Source organism: Oreochromis aureus, linkage group 17, assembly GCF_013358895.1.
Source record: "Oreochromis aureus strain Israel breed Guangdong linkage group 17, ZZ_aureus, whole genome shotgun sequence".
NCBI classification, from domain to species: domain Eukaryota; kingdom Metazoa; phylum Chordata; class Actinopteri; order Cichliformes; family Cichlidae; genus Oreochromis; species Oreochromis aureus.
Window position 1 is genome coordinate 3,019,625 of NC_052958.1, and position 24,641 is coordinate 3,044,265.

The window sequence follows — 24,641 nt, forward strand, 5'->3', positions numbered from 1 at the left end:
ATATTTTTTCACAGTCTGCAAGGCTGCAAAAACAGTACTTGAAATAAAATAGAAGCTGCATTCAGCTACATGTCTGCTTGAGATAATAGAGGTCTGTCTTTTTTTTTTTTTTTTTTTTTTTTTTTTTGCCTGGGTATCATTGCTGGTACACTGGGAGGTCAGAGAAGGGTTTCTTTCTCTCACATGTCTTCTCTTCCTTCTCCCTCTCAGAGCCAGTAAGATGAATGAGTCACTCCAACAAAAGAGCCCTTTAAACCGCTTGTTTGCATTGCGCCGGTCCATCTCTGTTTCTTTACTGTACGTCAGTCTGTCTGCATCCCATCTCCCCGCTCGCCGCAGTTTCTGTCTGCAGTTGTTTATTTTTTTGTGTGCTCGTTTCTGTGCCTGCCTGCCTTCGTCCTGTACCACTAATTACTTGCCTGCCTGCCTGTCAGTGGGTCCACATGCTTTTCCTCGTGCTTAGTCAACAGCATGACTCAATACCCACAACAACTCAACACACCATCTTCACGCTGCAGTTGTCCCCTGCCACTCTCCCACCTGAGCGCGCTCCGACATGCACGGCACACACCAGCTTATCATTTCCAAACATGTTGTTTTTATCCACTTTTAAATCAAAAGATGTCGAACACATTTTAAAAATTAGTTTAAGATAGTTATTTCATGTCTAAATTAAATGAGCACCCATTTTTTTTTTTTATTTATTTATTTTTTTTCCTTCTTTTTCATTCAACACCTCTGCTGTTAAATCTCAGTGGTGTATTATCTCCCTTTCTGATTACTATGCACAGCAGCACAGGTCTCGCATTCAGAGTCTGGAGTGGCCTGGCATGGTCTCTACTGCTGTAGCGTGTGTGTGTGTGTGTGTGTGTGTGTGTGTGTGTGTGTGTGTGTGTGTGTGTGTGTGTGTGTGTGTGTGTGTGTGTGTGTGTGTGTGTGTGTGTGTGTGTTTCTGGTTGGCGAGCAGATTGAGCCTCTTCGTCTCTTCCCATTTGGAGCAGCTTGTTAACGGCCTCTGAGCTGCTGCTGCAGAAGCAGAGCTGTTCTCCACATGTATGTTGGCTCATGGCTACATGCAGGAGTTTTATTTTCATCCATGTGCAATTTGGATTTTTGTGAATGTGTTTGTTTCAGAGCATTGTTTAACGTTTTGGTTCCTGACTTTGTTCCTTATATAGCTAGGGCTAATGCAACAGATCCCAGATGTGTAAGGCGTCAGGAAATAACACAGTAGGTGCTGTACATAGACTTGGTTTGCTTTAGTTTCCTGCTGACAGTAGTTGATGAAATTGTAGTGAAATAAAAAGCAGAATAGAATAAAAAAAACGGATGGAATATCCGACAAACATGGATCATAAAGATGGATTGGTGCATCTTGCATCCATCTGCATCTGTATTTTTGTATTCTTAAGGCTCCGTAATTGCACAACTGCAGCTTTTTTTCCCACAATTTCTAATTTGCCCTTTCTACCTGACAACGCATCAGGTATACAAGGCCGGTATTTTTCTCAGAGGTGTTTTTGTTTGTGTCGATGTGCGCTGTTTGTCTACCTGGAAAAATTGCACATGAGTACTGAGCAAGTAATATACAATCTTCAGGTTAATTGTCATGGCAACAGCATGTAATGAGCTCTTTTGCACATGTGCTCAGTTTAATAATTGCAGTTTTTCAAGGTGATGGTTTGTTTTTATGGAAGACTGTTAGTGACAAACACTCCATTGAGGCTACAGGGTGGATCTCACAGAGATGTAATAACACCATCTCTTGTTCAGCTTCCTCCTCCTCCAAGGTTGGCCTGAGCCACACATTTTTAACAAATCAACATTATTTGAATTCCATAGAAATTAGTACAGAGACCCACAGTCTTCTAAAAAAAAAGTGGTGTGCTGTTGCTCTTCAAGTGCCTTGTAGTTTTTTAGATTTGGCAGTGTCCTGTCCTGTTTGGCTTCATGTCCTTTGGCTTTTCCTGAAATTGCATTACTGTGTCTTGAGAAGAGACCACTAATTACATTAGCACATCCTTCTGAACGGAAGCCATCAAGTCATTAAATAGTATGCATCACAAACCCTGTTATTTCCCTCTCCGTTAATGAACTCCTGCCACACACATACATGTATTCTTTTCCATTCATGTCATCCTGCACTGCTCCTAACAAGGAATAATCATTTATTGGGTTATTTAAAAATACAAACGTTTGGTGGAGTCGTGTGTGAATACAAATATCTGTTCTGATGTATTTTTGTGTGTGGGTATTTAAATGCTAAACATTGTAATGACCTCGAATAAAACAACATTTTCCTTGTTCATTATACTGTGTTATTGTCCTTTTCTTGCACTCTTTAATTATTGGGAGTGCTGTTTTATAGCAGATAGGACGTGAAATAAAAATAAGCTTCATAAAAGCAATAAGAGGTAATTCCCATAAAACAAAATAATCTTGCAGGGTTGAACTCATTTAAGGTAATGTGCGCTGCATTGTGCTTACTGAAGGAGCAAAACAGCACACATACATGTGCGTTTTCTTAGTACAGCTGTGAATATGTCAGCTGCTGCTTCAGGAAGTAGTAGAAACAAACCCAAAAATAGAAGTAAAGAGGTATTTATTAAAGCTGTCAAATCTGAAACAAGTAAGATGTTAAGAAAGAACTGGATTTCTGATATTTTGGTTCACTTTGAAAACCATCAAGGCCCAGAATCTTAGATCCTGCTGGCCTTAACTGAGCCTCACGAGAGGAAAAATATAAAAGTAATCGACTTTTATGGTTCCAACTGGATTTTTATATTTTTAGTCAAGGCAGCTCTTTAGCTAATGCTACAGCGACACTAGGCAAAACACCGACCGGAGACACGATGACCAAAATTGTGACACGAACAATCTTGTTGCCTTTGAAAAATGAGATCAGGTTCATCGTTCATTGTGATTTAACCCTTTCATGCATGAATTTTTACAACCTCAATCAGGATTTTGTTCTTATGTATTTTTATTCATCTTTAGGCATAAAAAAAAAAAAAAAAAGATTTTTGAACTTCATTTTCTTTTAAACATGTACTTTTCAAAGAGTTTTTTTTACATGTCCACTTAGTCAGTCCATTGGCTGACAGGTATGGAGAGACACATCAGTGTCCAATGTAGTGGTTTATGTGCAAGTATACCATCAACACTGACACACATACAAGAAAACAGCCTTTGAATAGCCGTCCACTGTGGTGACCACTGTGTGTTAAAGGGTTAAACATTTAGTCTGCTATCGATCTGCTGTTAGTTTGGGATTGAATGGGGTCAAGTTGATAATTATAACGTATGTGATGGGACGGCGATTAACTGATAAACTGGCACAAGTTGCAAATTTGTTGCCATCGATTTTCACAGAAAAATTCACATTTACCTCATAATTTAAAACAGCAGTTTGTCTATAAAGATTCATGTAGTTCCAGGTTGGTGATTTAACTGAATGATGATAAAGGCGCTCGACAATCTTCGTTTTGTTGTTGTTGTTGTTGTTTTTAATAGCCACAACACAACCATTTAGCAACCAGCTGTCATGTCCCCTATCAAAAATGCAAAGATGAGTTGTGTTCATTGTTGCAGACTGACTCCATGAGTCTGCAATCATTTGCAAATCAGTCTGTCTGCAAGTGTTTGCAGTCAGTTCCAATCAGGCCGTGATTGTTTGGAGACAGGTTGCCTCCCACCCGCTGATCTGTGCAGTCACCGTGGGATCAGGTTGATTGTGTTGCATGATCAGTCTGTGGGAGACCAGTTGGTCGTTGCAACTATTTGCAGTATTTTAAGGTTTGGCACCAAAAAACTTTCTGCATCAGTGGGGATCCACTGATTATTATTTATTTATTTATTTTATTCCCATTTATGTTTGTTTACTTGCTTACTTATTCATTGGTTTCTTAGTTGCAACCTCATTAAAACTAGGAAAAACTCCACCCCAGTGTGAGCGAGCCATAAGTCAAACACTTCAAAGATTAATTGGACAAGACGATATCAGACTAATATAAATGTGTGTGCCCTGGTAGCCCAGCTGTTGAAGGAACAATTTAAGCTCCTTCCATCCGTTACACTAAAGGCTGAGAGAGAGCACACTGTCCCCTCATCTGGAAGCCTCCCACAGATGGTTCACTGAGATCAGAAGGAGGGGAAACTGGTCTGGGAAAGCCAGAGATTGAAAGAAGAGATTGCAGTTTGGCATCACAAAATGAAGCCGTCTGTACTTTGAAAGGGAAAAGGGTAAAGCTCGACATCAGTTAAGGGGAGGAGCTGTCTGTGTATGTGTGAGAAGTGTGCATGTTTCATTTGTGTCTGCTCTCTGCTTGCTCATTCTGTTTGTATTTTACAAACGACACATACGTATGTACTCACAGGGACATGAGTCCCACACAAACAGCATGATGGCTTCCACAGTCGCCCTGCTGAAGTATATGAAAGTAATAATACTTGTTGTATTTTGGTACTTTGTCGCTTCGCTGAAGGCCATCGATGGCTGTTTATGTTTAAGGTCCGTAGCGTGTTACCATAAGATAAAAGGATAAGAAAGCATTAAAAGCAAAATGGAAACCTTCCTGCTCTTGATCCACGATCTCAATGACCTTACTGATTAAAAGCCGATGTTTTCATATGAAAGCGTGCTCGTCGTGTGCATTTACTATTTCCATTTTGTGTGGCTATGTATTTCTGACCTGAACTAAACTCTTATTTTTGGCCTTGCCTTTATAGAAACAAGCACTTCTTTCCAACACCTGATCTACTCGTGTCTGTCAGAATTCACGACGCTCTTGGCATCATGAATATTCGTGTGTGTGTGTGTGTGTGTGTGTGTGTGTGTGTCTTTTCGTATATAAAGACAAATCATGTCCTTATGTGCAACATATGAAACTGCCTTTAGTCTTTCTGTATGTGTGCTGGTGCTGATTATTGGCAGCAGGATATTTATTTGAACTTTGACAGGCACCATTAATAGGATGCAAGGCTGAATATGTTAGCAGAATCAATGGGCGAGTATTTCTGGGCGAGACCGTCTGTGTCCTGGGGCCTTCTCGGATTGATTTCTCATTCTGATGCAAAATTAGTCGAGTGGAGAAATGAAATAAAAACATGGAAAAAAATGTAAACAAGGTGCAGGTATTCTCCTTTTTTCCCTGTGGGTCTGTGTTGTTGTTGTTGTTTGTGGACTCTAAGCTTTGGTGTGGTTTCCTGTTATCCAGCTTATGACACTTCTTGTGTGAGCAGAGGACTGTAGACATATCTACGCTCTTAATTTTTAGCAGGAGACTACAATGAATGATATTTGTCTTTTATTCATGAGTAGGGTCACTGGTGTTGAATTTGAGTACCAGAACACATCAAGGACAGGAGCATGATACCGTTTTGTGTGTGTGTGAAGTAGCATCAAGTTTCTGGTTGGAGACTTGTGTGTATCTGCATGTGGTATGAGGGGAAAAAATAGGTTGGTCCTTAGATTATGTGATGAGATCGCAACCAGACAACGGGGAGGAAGTATGAGAGTAAGGGAAACATTGGAGAAGAAATGGAGGACAACTGGGCCTTCATTTGGGGTAAGAAAGAGGTGCGAGCATTTGAGTTTGTTTAGCCTAATGTAACTAAATTAAACATGACTCGTTTCATAGACAGGAGGACTAAACTGGGACTAGGAGAAGACTAAATATTCAATTTTTAAAACTTGAAGCTGGACTAATGTGCTGGTCAACTGGCAGTTGTTCTGTTTTTGTGGAGTAATTCCTGAACAAACAGGATACTTTGTGCTTAAATTGGTAAAAAAGGCGAAAGTCCAGAAGTTTCATGTGAACAGTGTCTGCATTTCCTGTTTTGCACCTTTTGTCCTGCAGCTGTACCAAGCTGGACTTTAATACAGTCCACAGCGTAAATGCATTTTGTTCTAAGGCATTAACTTGCCTGAGCTTCCTCGAGGCCTAAACGCACCAGCACTGTAATCATTTGTTGTTTTTCAATGAGCGGCTCCATTAGAGCTTCAGGAGATGTGAGGTGATGTGTAGGTGAGATTATGACTGTAGAAGGCTTGTTTGGTATGACCCATGAATTACTGAGTAATTACCAACTCCAGCAGTAACTTAATGGCTGATTTTGTTCTCACCTTGTGAGTTTGTCTGCTTGATTTGATGTTTATTTGTCTGCGAGCATTTTGAGCTAGTAATTAAATTCCTGTTCTATGCATTAAAAGTCAGCAGCTGCTTTCTTGATGTTCGCTGTGCTCAGAAAACTTTGTTTTCATTCTTTTCTTTTTTTTTCTTTTTTCTTTTTTTTTTGACCTCGCATTGGTGCAACTAGTCACTAAATAACACATAAAACATTTTCTTTAATTTCCTGGGTAATAGATGACTCGTTCACTTAGCCTTTAACCCACACAACCATCAACTTCTAGTCACATCTTTGTTTCTGCATAGAATAATTAACCTTTTACTCTTTTCAGGATTGAAAAAACGTACCAGGAAGGCCTTTGGGATACGGAAGAAAGAGAAGGACAATGATTCCACGTAAGTCCTCTATTATGTTGTTTGATCCATGAACAGAGCTTATTAATGCTTCACTATGATGCTGTGAAGTGGAGCTAAAGGCTGACTGAACACTGGGGGGGGGGGGGGTGATATGTGACAGTAGGTTATGCATATTTATGGCAAAAGAATGAAGGAATTGTGGTCAGGAAGAACAATTACAGGATTAGTATTAAGTGCGGCTCTTGTCAAATACAAGAAATGCTAGACAGCAGCTTCCTTTAATCATCTACGGCTCAAGGGTCTTCCAGCCAATTACGAGTCACTGCTGAATACTGTATAGACTTTATAGACCACTTTATTGTATGTCGTGTTATTTAGGATCTCTAAAATAATACACAAGCTTAAAATACTTGGTGCTTGTTTTTTGTGTAAGATAAAGGGAAGAAATTTTCTAGATTTATGTAACTACGACCGTGTCATAATAAACAAAACTGTTGCCTTTGGCGTTTGTTTAGTCAGATCAATTTTTGAATTTTTGTAGCCATGTTCTAATCCTACACCAAACAGTCCAAGTGTTATGAACCTGCGTGTCTGTGGAAGTGTAGTGTGTGACTATGATTATGTGAAAACCTTTTTTGTATCTGGATTAATGAGCAAAACACTCATTTAAATAAAAACTTGTCTTAAGTAACTCTTTTCCTTTTTTTTTTGGTTTGCACAGGGGGTCTCCAGACAGAGATGGTGTAAGTAACAGAAACGATCTAGTATATAAACAGTTTTATGTATTTGTTAGTGTTAATTAATGCAAGCCTGTGTCATCAGAGAAGTTTGTGAGGCACATTGTTTTTGTGTTTTCTTTTTCTGTTCTTTTCACCTGCCAGGAACCTCGAGAGGTTGAATCGGTACTGAGCTCAGCTTTTTAGACTAGACCACACTCTAGAGAAGTGTAGTGTGTAGTGTGTAGAGTTTAGGCTGGTCATAGACATGTATGTTCTTTAACTCATCAATCTGATGCAAGTGCAGCTGTTCCCGCTATCTGTTCTTTAGCAGGCTCTCTGGGGAAGCTTTGTGGGGGTGTGGGGGGCGTTAGGGGAACAATCCTGGGTCATTTGGAGTTGTGAAGAAACTTCAGTCTTGAAATCTTGTTCAGCTCCATCGACTAACATTTTTAAAAAATGACAGCCAATTTGATGACTTGAGGAGCTGCTAACGTAACAGAGGGCCATACGCTGAACAAAGTAGCCTCAGAGTAAAAGCTTTGACTTAAATCTGGAGTGGAGGTTCAAGGTGTTTGGGTGAGATTAGTTGAAACGTAGTTCCACTGTGTAGGTGTGTAATGCAGTTGCAGATATGTTGTATCGTTTTTTTGTTGGGTGAGATTTTAGTCAAACGGTTTCTGTCTTCTTGCTCTCAGAAGAAGACAAACGGGGCCCCGAATGGCTTCTATGGAGATATCGACTGGGACAGATACGTAAGTAAAAACGCTGCTTTTGAGCAGTAAAATAGCTTTGTAGGCCCAAAATGACTTTCAAGACTGTTTGTTGGTTTCACTTTCATGTCCTAACTCTTCTGTGTTGATCTGTGTTTTTATAAAACCACAGATCAACAGCTTTACAGATAGATGGTCCCGTCGAGTCAGCGGGTTTACGTGTGTAGCTTACACGTTGGATGTGGGTTGTCTGTGTGGTGTTTTTTACTATGCGGTCTGTCACTATCATTCAGACTCATTGTGTCTTTCAGAACTCTCCTGAGGTGGATGATGAAGGCTACAGTATCAGACCTGAAGATGAATTAGAAGAGGAAGATATCCTCAGCACAGTTTTTAACACGTGGCAGTTTCTGCCAAGTTATTTGGCAGGCAAAAACTGGATTGCTTTCATTGTTTGTGTCGCATTTGCTGCACACTGTTGGGTCAATTTTTGTCGTGCATGTGATGGAAGACAAATGTGACTTGGCTCTCAAAACAGATCAATATGATTAGTGTTTTACTGAGAAATAGGATACAGATAATAAAATGGCTCAAGTTCTTTAAAAAGGTGTTTAGGCACCAGATTTAAGATACAGAAAAGTCCTATTACCTGACTTATGTTGTCAAATTGTCATTTTTATTATGTGGCTAATAAAAAAGTAATTAAAAACAAATTAAAAAAAGTGGGGCAGATGTCACAGAAAACAGACTTTTGTAAAGAAGAAAAGATTTAAGTACAGACACACAAAGTTTCACCAGGGAATGTGGTTGCTGGATTTCTCATCAACCTTAAGATGAAATGTAAACGTTTGTTTTCCTTGACATTTTTCTTTCACCTGCCACCAAAAAATCTCACTTCTTCTCTTCCGATGAGTCCGAGGAAGAAGAGGACCACAGGAAAAAATTCAAGATCAAGATCAAGCCCCTGCCGCCTGATCGTGTTGTGGAGGCACCCTCAGTCGATGAGCTCAAAGCCTCCATAGGCAACATAGCTCTGTCCCCATCTCCCATGGTGAGTAGATCTGGTTTCACTGGTCCGTCTCTGCTGGCTTTAAGTTAGCCGTGCATGCATGCATCATTTCTGTTGCTCTTCTTTTTGTGGTTTTAACTGTGCATAAGCCGTGTGCACGTGTTGCTCACGTATCGTCTTTTCTACTGTGTGTTAGGTACCGTATGTTGAGCTGCTACTGTGTTTCTCTACAATATAAATCTGCTTTAACCAGTAATGACCAACAGGGACATAAGGACACCACAAGGAGGACTGAAATCACATTTCATTCCTCTGTTATGATTTATAAAAGACCTCTAATTTCATATCATTGATTTCAAGTGCTTGTGACATAGTCTTGGTCAGACTTGGTCATAGTCGCTGACTTCAGTGTTTGGAGTCATTTAACACGAGGCAGATGTCCTACCACAACAGAAACCATCTGACTAAGCACTGCTGCAAAATAGCAGGGTGTGAAGCTCTTATTTGAAGCAATGCAGCTCAGTTGACGAGTCCAAATTCTAACTAGCCTCCTCTTCAGACAGCCCATAATTAGCGACGTCCCTGCCTTTCTAGCTGGGATCCATAACTTGAGTGTTTTCCAGTGAGGAGAGTTGGCTTAAGTATCTATCTTGAATTATTCAGGTAGGAAAGTGGGCACCTGTGTGTCAGTCTGCTGTGGTCATTTGAGCCTCTAGGCCTTAATAATTGAGTCCAACTTCAGTGTGCTCACCCACTGACTGTTAACCTGGTCAGGTGTGAATGATTTTTCACGCTGGTCACGTCTGTGTGAACGTGTATGAAGAGCTAATGCATGAGGAGGCCTGTGTTTTTGTTCAAAATGACAACTAGAACGTTCCACACCTACATTTCTTACCCTTTCTCAGTTTTTGATCATTTTAAAATGACTATTTCAGTGTGACAAGCACTATTTATAAGGCTTTGAACACTAATACTTGACATCTTATTGTGTGTTGTTTATCTTCCACTCCTAAATAAGATGAATGACATATTTCAGAGTGTTGGATGTTGAGGTGTTTCTGTTAATTTGGTTCAAATCTGACGTTTTCCTGGCCAGCGCTTTTTCTTCATACATGCACACAGTTATTTTATGGCAATAGATAAAATAATTAAAAAAAAGGAATAAAGGCCACGTGTTAACTGAAAGACTAAACACTGACTGTTACATGTATGTGTTTGTTGTTTCTGTAACCTCATTAAGAAATTTAGAGTAAGTTAATGTATACATGGAAGGACTGAATCCAGGGGAAACCCCTAACGCTATCCCGGCTTTATTCGCCCGTGTCTGTGGGTTTAGATGACTGCTTGCATTGTAGACAAAGAAACTGCTATGCCAGTGCTGATGTACCATTCCTTCTTTTTAATTTTTCTAATTCTCTCCCTGTGCCGTTTGATTTTGCTTTCTCTCCCATCTCATTGTTATTTGCTGCCCCCAAATGATGCTAAACTCTGTAGAGGAGTCCGGTAAGCCTTTGCTTTGTACCCCTCCACCCACTTAACCCTCCACCTTTTCATCTCTCTTGGCATTTACTACCTGCTGAAAATAGGCTAGCTACATTTAAAGCAAAATATTTATAGGGCCAGTGGCTGTTTTGTGATCTCTCTGTGGCTGTAGCCACTCTTCATTGCTGTGCCAGGTTATTCTCAGCATTTTCATGCCACACGCTCAATGATGTGGCTGCCAAAGTATTTGGAACATGTGAGCCGTCGTCTTTCAAGGTGTTTCTGCTGACTAAGATTTCTTAAATCTGGTTTTAATGAGTTTTTGAGTGTTAACCGCCCAGTCCTCAGTCCAAACAACTAGGTTGCAAGCAGCAGAGGCCAGCAAAAGGTCAAGGATGGAGTGAAAATGTTTGATAAATAAGAGATGACATTGTATTACAACTTTTATATTTTGGGCAGAAACAAAGAATGTCTCCCTACCCGAGCACCAAAAGCAAAGAAGCAATGTTTTCTTTGTAATTCTTTTACATTTTCACATTTCAAATAGAAAACATCGTATCTTTAAAGCCTAAAAGATCATAGCGTGAGAGTCGGAGCACTTCCTGCTGTGCTTCCTGTTTACATACAGCAAAGGAGCAGCTATTGGTTATGACAAGCAATACAGAGCTGTGTCCTTCACCAGTGTGTCCAATCAGAGGTCTCCTTTCTAGGAGCATTTCCCACCCACCGTTGCATCACTTTAATCACTCACGGCTCACTGCACAACTGGATCAGGCACAAGAGTGAGGGATGGAGGGAGAGATGGCTGATGCGAGGTGAACATGACAGACAGATGGAGAGATTTCAGTTCAAATTAAAGATACCAAGGGGGCAGATGGAGTCTACAAGGGAAAATAAAAGGAAACTCTAAAGGATTAGTTGACAAAAGGATGGTTTTTGCAGGAAAGTGATTAGAATAAAGATGAAGAGCGAGCGATTCTAGAGTGACTACATTTTGTGCTTGAACACTAACCTAGGATTAGTTTAAATAAGTCATTCTCACTTTTTCCTATTATCTATTTGACATCACACACAGAGCTGTTTGAGCTTATTTAAAATAAAAATCTGAGACAGATGAGCTCTTTTTTTTTTTAATGACTGCGTAACAACCACATCCCCAAATTCAACCAACCAGGCCAAAAATTCTTCTTATCCTGATGCATATGATGTCTCCTTTACTGATTTGTCACTCTCTGATCAGGTATCTCTTCTCTCTTCCTTTTTGCTGGTCACAGAGACGTAGCCCGGTAAGTGGCTTCTTCTTCCTTTTCCCTGGGGTTAGACTAAATGTACCGTGTGCCACATGTCTGCTTGTTCCTTTTCTCCTTGTCCTTGGGGTCAGTTGAATAAGGGAAAATATGTAAGGGTAAGCAGTTAAAACAGTCAATCAATATGTTTCAAAATTTCATTAACATTAAAAATATTTTTAGCTTTTCAAGATCAGCGATATACTTGTGTACCTGTTTTGGGGTTTCTGTTTTTGCCTTGAATGGCTTCATGCTGGGTCTCTACTGGGGACAAAATTTACACTTTCGACAGCTGGACCCACCATGTCTTACTTCAGTCACTCGCCATCGTGTCTTCTCATCTGCTCCCGTCTCCTCCCTGCCTTTTCCTCTCTCTTCATCTACCCTTTGCCTTTTGTTGGCCTCTCACATCCTGCTTGTGGTGAATTCATACACATGCTCACTTAGACTTTGGTGTTTAGGATCACAGCTGTCAAGTACTCAGGATGGCTTCTTACAGCTTCAACGGACGTTTGGAAAACCTTTAAAGACTTCTTGCTTTGACGCCATAAACCACTGCAAGCAGAATTAGTTTGCAAATATCCCACTTTCAGACAGATTTGATGTTAACAGTATTATTGTTGGGGAGATTTGTTGTAGCAGCTTTGCATCCATTAATTTTTTTTTTGTCTCGCTTAAAGCAGTTTTTTCTCCCTATTAAGGTTGGGCGATTGGGCGAATTTATCGACCACAGCGATAGGCTGAGCCTTTCACCGCTCGTTTTTACAAGAGCAATTTATTTATTTATTTGCCCATGAGTAAGTTAACTTTAATCACCAAAGTTAATCATGTTTGAGTCCTTTGCTGTGATTAAAATCTGATCAGATTTAGTCGCAGTTCATCCTCCGACCTTCACGTCTAAACAGCCGTCGTCTGTGCTCTGTTCAAACACACTGGGAAATTTCAGTTTCAGAAAGAAAAGAATAACACAGCTAAGAACATCTTTTTTGGTTTTATTAGAAATCCTCATATATGGATGGAATAATGTTGGATCCAATTATGATGACAATTTAAGGTTTCCTGTCTTTGACTTTTTACATTTCCATGTTTCTTTCCATGTTACAGGGTTTGAAAAGGAACACGTCCAGTAAGTATCAGCTTTATCACACCTCAGGCCAAGCTCGCTTTACAAAAGTGACAAATTAGGAGGATGTGATGTAAGATTAACGTGGGATAAATACATTTCGTTTTGGGAGCAGGTGAAGAGATTGCCAGACCGAGACGTGTCGTCCCTCCTGCACCCACTGTGGTCCCCACACCAGCTCCAGCACCACAGCCCCCCAGGTGTGCATCTCAGTGTCCTGACTGTTTGTATCGCTGCTCATCCTTTCTCCTGCCTTTGGATGACACTTCAGTCCTGAAAAGCTTTTATTTTAGCTTTTTGCTCGTTCCACAACACGGACACGTTCATTTAAATTATGCGGATTTTTTTAGACAGCTGTAGCTTTTCTTGATGTTTTAGTCAGGGGTGTCAGTAACAAGAAGCACAATCGCTGCATCATCATGCACAAAATGTCTACATTTGGAAACTGCATCATACGTTGGTGAGGTTTTTGTTATCTTCAATATTTTCTTTGCTTATTAACTGCATCCAGGCTTTAACTGTGGCGTGCCACATGAAAAATAGTGTAGTAAGGGGAACTGTCTTTGGGTGGCACTTTTTAATCTTTCCCATCTCGTTAAATAATTCCAGACAATAACTGTCCTCTAAAGCCAGACAGTCCTTTAGTGAATCTGCAGACCTGCCACTGTATCGACACAAAAACTCCACGCTGTGCAAACCTGGTACAGCAAGTTCTGCAAGAGGTTAAAATATGGTTTAGTGGTTTTCATATCTATTACACTAGAGAGAGAGAGAGACAAGCTCTTTTTATGTTTAAGTGCATGTTTTTTTTCGTTGTCGTTTGGCTCTGGTTTTTGGTGTGTTGGTTGCAGCCACGGTACAGTGAATATGATGCATTTGTATTTTCTGCAGATGCGATTGAGCTATTCTGTAATGCCAAAAGACAAATGGTAAAAGTCAGTTATTTTTATTCTGCCCAAAAATCATCCCAATAGCTTTTCTCGTTATTCTTCCTGTTGTTGTTTATGCTCCCCAGAAATCCTTTGGTTTTTAAGCATTGTGCCACACTTTGAAAATGACACATTTGTAATATTGTTGGGAAGATTTGAGCGGAAAGGGGAGCTGCAGCCTGATCAGACGACATAAGCTGCAACGAGACGATGCACTCTCTGACTGTTGTAGCTGTAACTGTTTGCTAAAATAACTGCTAACAGTTTCTTCTGTATTGTCCTGTTTTTCTGTCTCAGCACTCAGCAAACACCAGTCTCTGAAGACACCACAGCCTTATTTGGGCCTCCTTTGGAAACAGCCTTTGGAGAACAGAAAACTGAAGGTAACCTCCTCCCTCTGTGTCTTTGTCTGTATTGGCTCTTTGAATATGTTTCTGTTGATGCTTTGCTGTCAAAGTATGTTAGCAGTATGATGAAAAACACACAAACACACACTTGTTGTCTGTGTAAGGCTTCCAGCTAGTTTTGGATGTACTCCGCTTGTCTTTGTTGAGGTTATGGTTGACGGCAGTCCTCTGAGGTCGTGCTCTTTTGCACAGTGAAACTTGTTCGTATGCAGATTCTGCCGTCACCTGATCACATCCAGCCCTGCAGGATTTTATGATGCAGCCTGTGGATGAGCTCTTAGCTCTTACGCAACTGCCATGTCAGGCATAAGGAACATCAGCTTGACACAAATTCCCTTCACATTAATTCAGACAAGTAGAAAAGCTCTGCGTCTGGCACTTTGAACTGGTAATGTTTCACTTTCTTTCCAGTAAATACTAGTTTGATTAAGATCCTCTTAAGGTCAGTTAGAAATTCTCTGTGTAATGTGACGCAATTCAGTAACACCAGATATGCCGTTAAGTTAAATTGTCGTCTTTGTAAAACTGCTGAAGGAGTGTAGACGGGATTTGTTGCAGGTTTGTTACATCACAATGCATTCATCCTTTTTTAGCTTATTAGCTGTTATATTTTTTTCAGATGTCTTTTTTTATATGCAATTATAAAAGGGGCTATTATATAGTGGCACTGAATCGTGTGCGTGTTCACATGTTGACACATTGTGATTGCAGTTTGTCGCTAAGGCTGGAAGTCTGTTTTCTGTAGTTTAAGATTTTACTGACATTTTCATCTCACACCAACATCCCAAAGGATCACGAGCCCTAAGTGTTTCGCTGCTAACGCCCTTCTCGATGGCCTTTTCTGTCCCCTCCTGAACTTAGCGGTTCTATCTGAGTGTGACGTGTGGGGGACTCCTCTGTCAGAGCCCGAATCCACTTTGACAAGATCCTTTCCCACAGGAAGTAAGTTGTGCAATTCCCTCCATATTACGCCGCACTCCCCCGTCCCTGTGAAATTAACACACAGATGGATCAGCTCACCTCATCATCCCGAGAAATCTGCAGACTGACCTGATCAAACAGCTGTGTGCCAATAATGCTCTCCTCCCCGTTCTAAACAGCCATCGTACCCGTTTCATTTCATCAATCATTTCACGAGCATGTGATTCAGCGTCGGTTGTAACACGAGACGTTCGATACGTTTCCGTCATTGGGCACCAATCCCTGCCTCCCTCGCTGCTGCCTCACCCTTGCATTTGGCATGATGGGGACTGAATGTTCTGTGTTGCATGGTGGGTAATTTGGGACGATCCCCCCTCATGTTGTATTTGGAAAATGATGGTGGTGCCGGTCGTTTATAGAGCTAAACTTTCATCTTGTGTTGGCTTATTTTATTCATTCATCTTTCCTTTGTTGTTGATTGCGCCTTGAGTCAGATGTATGCAGCCCATCATCAGTTGCAGTAATGTGAAACAGGTATTTGTTCCATTCATTGTTAAACTTGCAATATACTTGCAGCTCCACCTCCACTTCCACCCAAGAATGTCCCAGCTTCTCCACCAAATACTAGCCCTCCGTCTCCAGATGATGCTGGTAAGAATCTGCCTCCCGTTTAATCGCCTCAAACGGAAACAAGCTTTTAAATTTGACCTCAGTCGTCTGTTTATCTTGATGTTCCAGTTATAACGTTGTCAGTCTGTCTCCTGTGATGTTTTATCTCCTTGCTCAGCACATCTGCAAACAACCCCTCCTTTTCTTCTTTAAATTGCTCACCCCTTATCTGTGTTTCAGAAGTGTCTGCAGGAGCAGACAGCTCAGCCAGGAAGCCTTCAATAGCCGACTTGGACAACATTTTTGGACCGGAGCAGGCTCCCCCTGCCTGCGAGGATACAGGTGACTCGTGGGTCTGCTTCAGCGAAGAAGCTCCGGACCAGCCGCCTCCACCAAAGGACCCTGCACCTCCCCTCCCCTCCTCCCCACCTCCTCCAGAAGAACCAGCACCTCCATTACCAGCCTCCTCTCCTCCACCTGTGCTTCATGCCCCACCTTTACCTACATCACCACCTCCTTCAGAAGACTTTGCACCACCTCTGCCTACTTCACCTCCCCCAAAAGATGACATTGTTCCCCCTCTACCAACTTCCCCACCTCCCTCAGAGGAACAAGTCGTACCTTCTGTCCATTCAGGTCCTCCCACTCCCCAAGACCAAAACCCTCCCACGCTCGCCACCTCTCCGTCTCCTGCAACAAAGGAGCTTTCATCTCCTCCTGTTTCCTCCCCTCCTCCGCTTAGTTCACCTCCAAGTGTCCCACCAGCACCCACCCCCAAAATAAGCACCCCTCCAGCGGTGACGCCTCCTTCCGAGGAGCCTGCGGCTCGCTCCGTCCCACCGCCTCTTGTCCTCTGTCAAGAAGAGAAGCCCAACAATACAAGCACCACCCATCCCAAAGAGGATGGAGGTGAAACTGTCACCTCACCCAAAGATGCAATCCAAGGCAGTAGAAGTACACCTCCGCCACCACCTCCTCCAACATACCGCGCAGTGGTTTCATCACCAGGTCCCACATCTGGGGCCGGCGGCACGAATAGCGGTGAGCGCGTCAAGATTCTCACTTAAATATATTTGTTGGATTAATAATATTCTAAAACTTAATTTAGAAGATGGTTTACAAAAAGTATTCTCACTAAAATGAAAAGAAAAAACCCACACGTCACCTGATCGCTCAGCTACTAATTTTAATGGTGTCATTGCAAACAGACACTGACAGTGTTGTGAGTTGAGAATATGCATTATGTCAGCAGTGCACCCTGCTCAGATTTTCTTTCAGCTGATTGCACCACTTTTGTTGAAACTTGCATCAAAGGAAGTTATTCTGCATGTTGTTCCTGGAAAAGAGGTGCAGAGCATTTTGCCCTAGAGCCTATTATGTTACCAGGGCCTTTTTCTTTTAAGTTCTATTTAAAATTAGACTTGACTTGCTTAGAATTTCTATACTTTTTGTTGCATTTGTAGTGCCTTTTTTTTGTTTGTTTTCTGGAGCTTTTTGCTTTTTGACCCATCCTTGAGCTGTCCAATATGTGGGAAACGTGGACAAAGACAGCAGTGTGGGGTGTTTTGTTTTGTTAGGTTAATTGTACTGAGCCGGTGTCCAAAAAAAGTGGATGTAACGATGTGGCGAAAAGGGAGATCTCCGAACGAGGAATAAAATTGGTCAAGTTTCCTCTGGAGTTTTCAAAATGAAATGTTTGAACATCTGAGCGAATCATTTTTCCAGTTTTGTCAATGTTAAGAGACCCGAGAGAAAGCACGTAGAAGGATGTGTTCCCCTAATGCTCTATGGAGGATATAGTGTGTGTAGTAGATAACGACAGCGATCCTGTGAAGTGAAAAATGAAAAGATACTTCTTAGTGAGTGCTTATGGTACTCTGTCCTTTTGTTCAGTATTTTCCAAACTGAATTTGTCATTTTAATGAATCCTGTTTGTGTTTTTTGCGCACCCTGTCAGGTTCCTCTTCACCTGTACGACCTGCCACACCGTCGTCCGTCAACCCCACCCCACCTCCGCCTCCACCTCGTCCCCCTTCACGACCCAAACTTCCTCCAGGGAAACCTAGTGTAGGCGATGCGGTAAGACCTTTTGTTGTTGTCTTTGTTTGAGCATTTTGTCACTCTTATATCTTTCAATTCTTTGGTTCTAATTTGGGGATTTAGGTATTATTTACTTGGCCTTTGACTTAAGGAAGAACTGGCAAAACCATAATCATTAAGTCGACTATATATCTTAATTTAACCTGATAATAAGAGTAAAAAGAGTTTATAGCAGCTGTGTACATGGTGTTTAAAATGCCGCATGCTAAACCGCTTCTTGTTTCCTTCCCGTCTCTTGTCTCGTCTCCTTTATATCTGTTCAGAATCGCCCATTCAGCCCACCGATTCACTCGGCCAGCCCTCCTCCCATTGCTCCGTTGGCGAGGGCTGAGAGCACCTCCTCCATCTCCTCCACCAACTCGATGAGTGCCGCCACCACTCCTACCGTGGGCAAGGAGCTCTCTGTGTCTGTAACAGGTGTGTGAACCATCCGCTGAACACTGCAGCTCGTCTGCTGATGGATGTGGAGGTCACAGAGGCCAGCAGTGGCATCTTCTCTCATTATATTAAAAGTTTTAGAAGCATTTTACGAACTGGCCCTGTCCTCCTTTGCATGTAGCGTTTGTGTGCATGAGTCATGCACCTGTGCATTTACTCATTTTATTTGTTTTGGTTCTTTTTTTCTGGAAATGGCAGCAGTTTCTCACCTTTGATGTTTTACAGCATCCAATTATCACAGAGCGAAACCTTCTACAAACATGTGATTGATCGTTTCTGTTTACGTTTCTATTTATTAATAATGAATTAATTACACCTAAAGATGAGAGTTCTGAACCACACACACACACACACACACACACACACACACACACACACACACACACACACACACACACACACACACACACACACACACATTAGTATTTGATTTAAGTTAACACGCAAACACGGGGAAATTCATTTTCATGCTCACGCATGCAGGATTTGAGTAGGAGGTGAGAATATAAAGCAGGGTGTTAATTTTAAAGTGCAAACCATCCTTTAATGAATTAGTGACACAAAACAATTTCTACTCCTTGATCTAACTTTAGAGTCGGTTTTAAAGGAACCCGCAGTGCAGCTTTTAGTGGATAATGGCAAATCTCAGTAGACTGTAACATAGCTGAGTCATAATACTAAAAAAATAATAAATACACATTCTGGAGGCAGCAGTTATGTAAAAGCAGAATCTAGTCCCTGATTGGAGGATGCTTTTTTCCTCTTTTAAACAAATTGCAGGGACAGACTGAACAAATGACGTTTTTACAGAGGTCTCTGTTACAGCCCCTTAATTTAATCTTTATTCTTTGTGCATGAAAACAGTCTCAAACTGCTTATTATGAAATATTCTAAATTGCTCCTTTAAAGTTTCACCACTTTTTTTTATTTTGTATTTTCATCAGCATATTTATTATAATTTAATATATTTATGTTTTTCTCCCATTTGAATTTAATGTGCATCACAGTTCGGATCATTTTTCGTTGTATTTCATAGTTTGATTTCTTTTTGTTTTTTTTGCTGTTTGTCTCTTTGGCTCCTCAGAGGATGATGTATATGTAGACAAACTTCCCACCTTTGACAGACACTTTGATTCGTTTGCAGGTAGGGTAAAGTACCCCCCCCTCCTCCTCCAAGTGGGGATGGGGGGCGGGTTAGGTAAGGGTTTGGTGAGTGCTTGTTTTGTGAGTTTTTGGATTTAAATGCTCTTTACCCAGAGCGCAAAGAAGGGTAAAGGTCATCAGTGAGTGTTTTGTGCCTTCTTTAGATGGAGGCCAGCAGGTTTTTAAGGCTCATGTCAGGCTTTAGAAGTGCAGTGCATACCAAATCATTTTTCTTACACCTCCTTTTTTCACTCATCTGCTTTATGATTTGTGCACAGATGTAGGGACGCATCAGCCATTCTTTTTTCTTTCTTTTCCTTTTGAATATGGCGTCATTTTTTTTCATTGAAGTTACCAATCTTCTCCATTGTTTTACTCCTCCCAGCTCATACCTTCCCATGCATTTCTCAGCCATTGAATGCATATAACAGTCTCTCTTTATCTGCATATCTTTGTCATTTCTTCCTTGTCTTCATCGCTCATTCTCTTGGATGTCACAGTGAAATCTGCCAGGAAAAAAAATGAAAGCTGTGGTGACACAAAAAGCTGAATCTACTGCATAGTACTCCAAAAAAAGTGCCCCGCACCCCCCGGCCCATCTGCCCGCTTCTAAGACTTTTCTCTCTGTTTTATGACTGTGCACCAGTGACTGTCTCGCCATGTTCCCATGGCAACCTCCTGTCTCGTCTCTCGGCGACACATATTGTGCGTGCAGTGCGGTTGCTCCCAGATACCTTTACTCTCAGTTTGCAGCACAAGAGTGTGTTTGAGTGTTTGTGTGCTGTTAGCATGTCTGAGGAGCTCTTTATCTTGTCGGCCCTCGAGATCCATATTGTCTGTCTTTTTCCTCTCACGCACTCAAACACACCAGCTCACTTGTACCGTCAGATCAGTGCTTCTGCTTAGAGTCATTTGAAGTCTGGCGTGAGATTTAGGCTGAATTAGACAGGCAGCACCTGCTTGGTATTCATGCCATCCTCAGTCTACAACAGGAGTGCACGACACGGCCTCGAGTTCAACCAATCTCTCAACCAGGCTGTAAAGCATCGGTCTGCTCCCACGCTTGACCTCTGACACTCACCTTTCACACCTGTCGCCCACGCTCTCTTCAACATAGAGACCAACATATTACAGGCCCCCCGCCTTCCCCATCTGAACACCTGCCCTTTTGTTCTTTTTCTGAAGCAGTCCGCCGCTCTCGTCGTTCCATCACCCGACACTCTTAGTCCTCCCAGACCTTTAGTCACATGGCCATAGCATGGAGAGGAACAAGCCTCCCCTGTTTTTGTGGAATATTTGCAAAGTTTACAGTGTCAGCGTGACAAAAAAAGCACACAAGTTTTCATCTGTCAGGTGTGTTGGAGTCACATTAGAGCTGGAGTGCAGATCATTAGAAAAATACTACTGCTCCAGTTTAACGTTTCTTATTCTTTTAAATGCATTTAGGGGGGAAAAAAGACCTATACCAGTGTTCAGGTTCATTACCATGTTGTTATTATATTATTAAAAGAAGTCAGAAAATGAGCTGAAATATGGTTTAATTTGGTTTAAGCCATTTATTTAGTTGTATGATGGTTACAAATGCTAATTGGGACTTTCTGAGTCCGTCCTCTTTTTTTTCCTGGTGTCCGTGAGGGCGGTTCAGGTGTCTTTGTAAAGCAAGTGGCACCTGAAATGTGGGGTGCAGCGTACCACAGTCTCGCCGCCTCCCTGCAATCGTCTGATCTCGGTGTCGTGGCTTCCCTCTGCAGACCGTCCTCATGCATAGCGGCCAGCTTCAGTCTGTTTCATAATTGAAGGCCTGTTGTGAGATCTGATCAGTTTTAACACTCGGGTAGCTGCTGCTGAAAGTTAGGGTCACTGAATTGGAACGTCAGCTTGTTTCTAATGTTTTTGCCCCCCTACACAAACAAAAAAAGACCACTGTGTATCACCCATCTTGTCACATCTCCTCGGCCCTTTGTCCTCTTTCACCCCCAGCCTCCACCTCCACGTTTCACCTCACTGTGACGTGTAATAGACCTGCCATGTGAGACTCACGCTACTGTCCTTCTCTCCTTGCCCCTCTCACCCCTCTTCACCCACTTCCCCACCTTTCATCCCTGTACCTCCTCCCTCCTCCTCTCCTGACCCCCCTCCCTCTACCCTCGAACCCTCACAGAGAATGACCAGCCATCCCTTGTATGGTTTGACAGAGGGAAGTTTTATTTAACCTTTGAAGGTAAGTTTTCTCTGCAACAGGGTAGCGCGCACACACGTTATTACGAGGCTCATTCGTGCAAGCTTTGGCCTTCTTCTCTCCTCCCCCTTTCCTCCTCCCCCTCTTGGCTCCTCCATCATCATCATCCCTTCATTACCCTAACCCTGACCATGCTATCTTCCTGACTGAGCCCCCTCACCTAGAGCCAGATATGCGGTGCAATATCTCCCTCTAACTTCTTTTTCTGATGTTCATTTTCATTATGTCTGCGCTGATTCATTCCCTAAAGACTCATCAGTCTTTGTCTACTTTACTAATCACTTTTCTCTGTACTGTCATCAATTTACCTGTTGGGTGTTTGATCTTGGGCTCTCTGATGATCTTTGATCTTGTCCACAAAAACACAAAAATTGTCAGCATGTCTGGAGTACGCATGCACATCTGTCTTTCTCTGTCTGCCTCTGTCTCTTTTTAAAAAAAAATCCAGCTGTGCTTATTCAGTTAAAAACAAATATCAACATATATAACACACTGTGTAGAAATGCATTAATCTGAGGGAGACATTGGAAGCAGTTCACAGTCAAAGAGCAGAGAGAAATGGGTATCATCCGTACATATAATGTGCTGTGCCTCCTTACTAACACCAGTATTTCTTTCATTTCATTTCATTACTCTTAATTTGTTCATGTTTCGTTCCTTATTTTATTCACACACAGTTTGATACAGAGAACGTAGAGTTTAAGAGTTGGAACACATCTATTTTTCATCTAGTGATTTCTGCTGACGTGTTTTTATTCAGGGCTGAAGTTTGGATATATTGATATCAAATTTAGGTTTAAGTTAGTTATAACTTGCATGTACTTGTGTCTCTGACAGTAACCTCAACAAATCAAACAGCAACAGTGGAGCACAGCATTTATTTTAATTACAAATGTGTACGTGTGGGTTGGTTACTCGTAGGCTGCTCTCGAGGGCCCAGTCCTCTCACCATGGGTGCTCAGGACACACTTCCTGTGGCGGCTGCGTTCACAGAGACGGTCAACGCCTTCTTTAAAGGAGCTGATCCCAACAAGTAGGTCTTCTTTACCTGTTACAGTAGAAAACCCTGGCCAGGCAGGCTATTTCAATTTATCTCTATTTTCTTTTGTGGATGATGAGTAAAAAGTGTATGTTTGACTACTTTTTACAGCAATATTAAAGGGATAATGGTCGACATGGTGACATTTTATTAAGTTTGTCCCAGTTCGCCATCTAAAGCAGCTTAAACACAGACTCTGTAATGTGGATTTAATGATGTTTGTTTGATGCTTTTGTATTTGTCAGAAATGACAGTTTGATTTATGAAGCATCTGATGAGCTCTGGACACACATGTATTTACAGTATTACAGTATATATGTTTGTAGTTAATATGGTCAAACATCCACAATCCTGTCACACAGTGTTTATAGTGAATATGTGTGAGAAAGTATACAGGTCCACTAATAAACACTTGGAAACTTGGTTGAACTATAGACATTGTAAATAAACACATAAGAACAGTGTTGGTAGATTTTGTTACAATGAATCCAGTTTCGTATGTTTTGTAATTGAATTTCCACCTGCAGAGTCATGTAAACAGGTACAGTTTGCTTTTGTTGCACTGCTCTGAGTTGTGGATTAGGATGAACTGATGTGTTATTGATTTTGCTTCTGATCGGGGCTTTACTGTTGTAATAATGTGTGAGCTGTGATTGGCAGAGCTTTTAATGTAGTAATTCAGTCAATAGCAGAAACACATTAAGACTGTGTGTTTAGTTTTATCAAAAGGAAATAAAGTCATGTGTGATTTGTGTATTTGTGTGTGTCTCTGCAGTCTTTCATGCAGTGTTACTCTCTTCTCTTTCTCAGGTGTGCTGTGAAGATCATAGGTGAGATGGTTTTGTCGTTTCCGGCGGGAATCACGCGGCACTTTGCCAATAACCCGTCCCCCGCCGTGCTAACCTTCAGCATAACCAACTACAGTCGACTGGAGCATGTGCTGCCTAACCCCCAGCTCCTCTGCTGGTAATGACACCACCGTAAACTCGACATTTCAGTTTAAAAAAATAAAAATAAAATCTCAGCTTTTGCTGGAAGATGTGAAAAGATCGACCCCACCTTTCTGGGAATACATAACTTATTGTCCTCACAGCCATGATTCAAATCTAAATACATTATTGTCTAACTTTAGCGTTACACAGTAATACCTAACATGTTATATGTGGTCTCGTGTAACCAAACTTGATTAAAAGTAAATCAAATGTGTGTACTTGCTGCAAATTATGCATCACTTTAATTTCACTTACAGAGCATGTGCGATAATTAGTTTTAATAAGCATGCCACACTTGACATTAAATTTTAATATGACTTTTGTTATGCAAGTTACCTTATTATCTATGGTGACACAGCAAGTTTGACGTCACACATCAGGAGAGCAAATTAACATGTGACCAACAGAAAGGAGTAAACAGGTTTTTGAGGAGGTCGAGGTGATGGCGTGAATGTTTCCATGTTTGCAGCGCTGACATGTGCTAGTGAAGCTATTAGTGAACTGACTCATCAAACATCTACAATCCCTTGTGGTTTATTCAGGGTCTTTTAGCTCTGACCACTTAAGATGAGTAAATTTTGTGCGCTTATTTCCAAAATGAGCGCTGAGTAAGTGTGGAGTCATCATGAGGTCGTCTGAGTGTTCAGGCAGATAACCATGCTGCACTTGTTATGAAACGCCTGATAAACTGCCTGATGTGATCTTTAAAATTAAATATAAATTGCGCAAAATATCACACGTCATTATAGCATGAAGTCACGTGACCTCACAGTAGAATGAACATTGTTTTTATTTATGATTCATTCGTTTGTTAAATCTGTCGAATGTTGATGCTTTCCATCCTCCTTTGTGTTTCTTGTTTTTAGAAAAGCAACTTAAAGATAGTTTTTACTTCATTCTCAGCACCTGTACCGTCAGTGTGATCTAACGACCACCAACCAGATCAGGATCATTGTTGGGTCTCGCTGACTATGTGAGAAAGAGTCACGCTTTCCTCCCAAAAAACTTTT

General features: G+C 41.4%; 1 protein-coding gene across 8 annotated transcripts in view; it reads left to right on the forward strand.

The window, feature by feature from the left end:
* The window catches only part of sgip1a (SH3GL interacting endocytic adaptor 1a), a 75,682-nt gene that overhangs the window by 45,438 nt on the left and 5,603 nt on the right, over nt 1–24,641 (forward strand). The window contains exons 4-20 of one of the 8 annotated variants that reach the window (XM_039601129.1): nt 6,461–6,524; nt 7,207–7,228; nt 7,900–7,956; nt 8,226–8,289; nt 8,790–8,965; nt 10,418–10,426; nt 11,680–11,691; nt 12,796–12,817; nt 12,927–13,014; nt 14,041–14,126; nt 15,648–15,722; nt 15,921–16,721; nt 17,638–17,759; nt 18,044–18,197; nt 21,523–21,582; nt 22,522–22,633; nt 23,450–23,605. In XM_039601129.1, coding sequence (XP_039457063.1) covers nt 6,461–6,524; nt 7,207–7,228; nt 7,900–7,956; nt 8,226–8,289; nt 8,790–8,965; nt 10,418–10,426; nt 11,680–11,691; nt 12,796–12,817; nt 12,927–13,014; nt 14,041–14,126; nt 15,648–15,722; nt 15,921–16,721; nt 17,638–17,759; nt 18,044–18,197; nt 21,523–21,582; nt 22,522–22,633; nt 23,450–23,605 — 2,080 coding nt within the window. Of the gene's footprint in view, nt 1–6,460; nt 6,525–7,206; nt 7,229–7,899; nt 7,957–8,225; nt 8,290–8,789; nt 8,966–10,417; nt 10,427–11,679; nt 11,692–12,795; nt 12,818–12,923; nt 13,015–14,040; nt 14,127–15,647; nt 15,723–15,920; nt 16,722–17,637; nt 17,760–18,043; nt 18,198–21,522; nt 21,583–22,521; nt 22,634–23,449; nt 23,606–24,641 lie in introns of all 8 variants that reach the window. The other 7 variants (XM_039601130.1, XM_039601131.1, XM_039601132.1 and 4 more) reach the window with 7 other exon arrangements.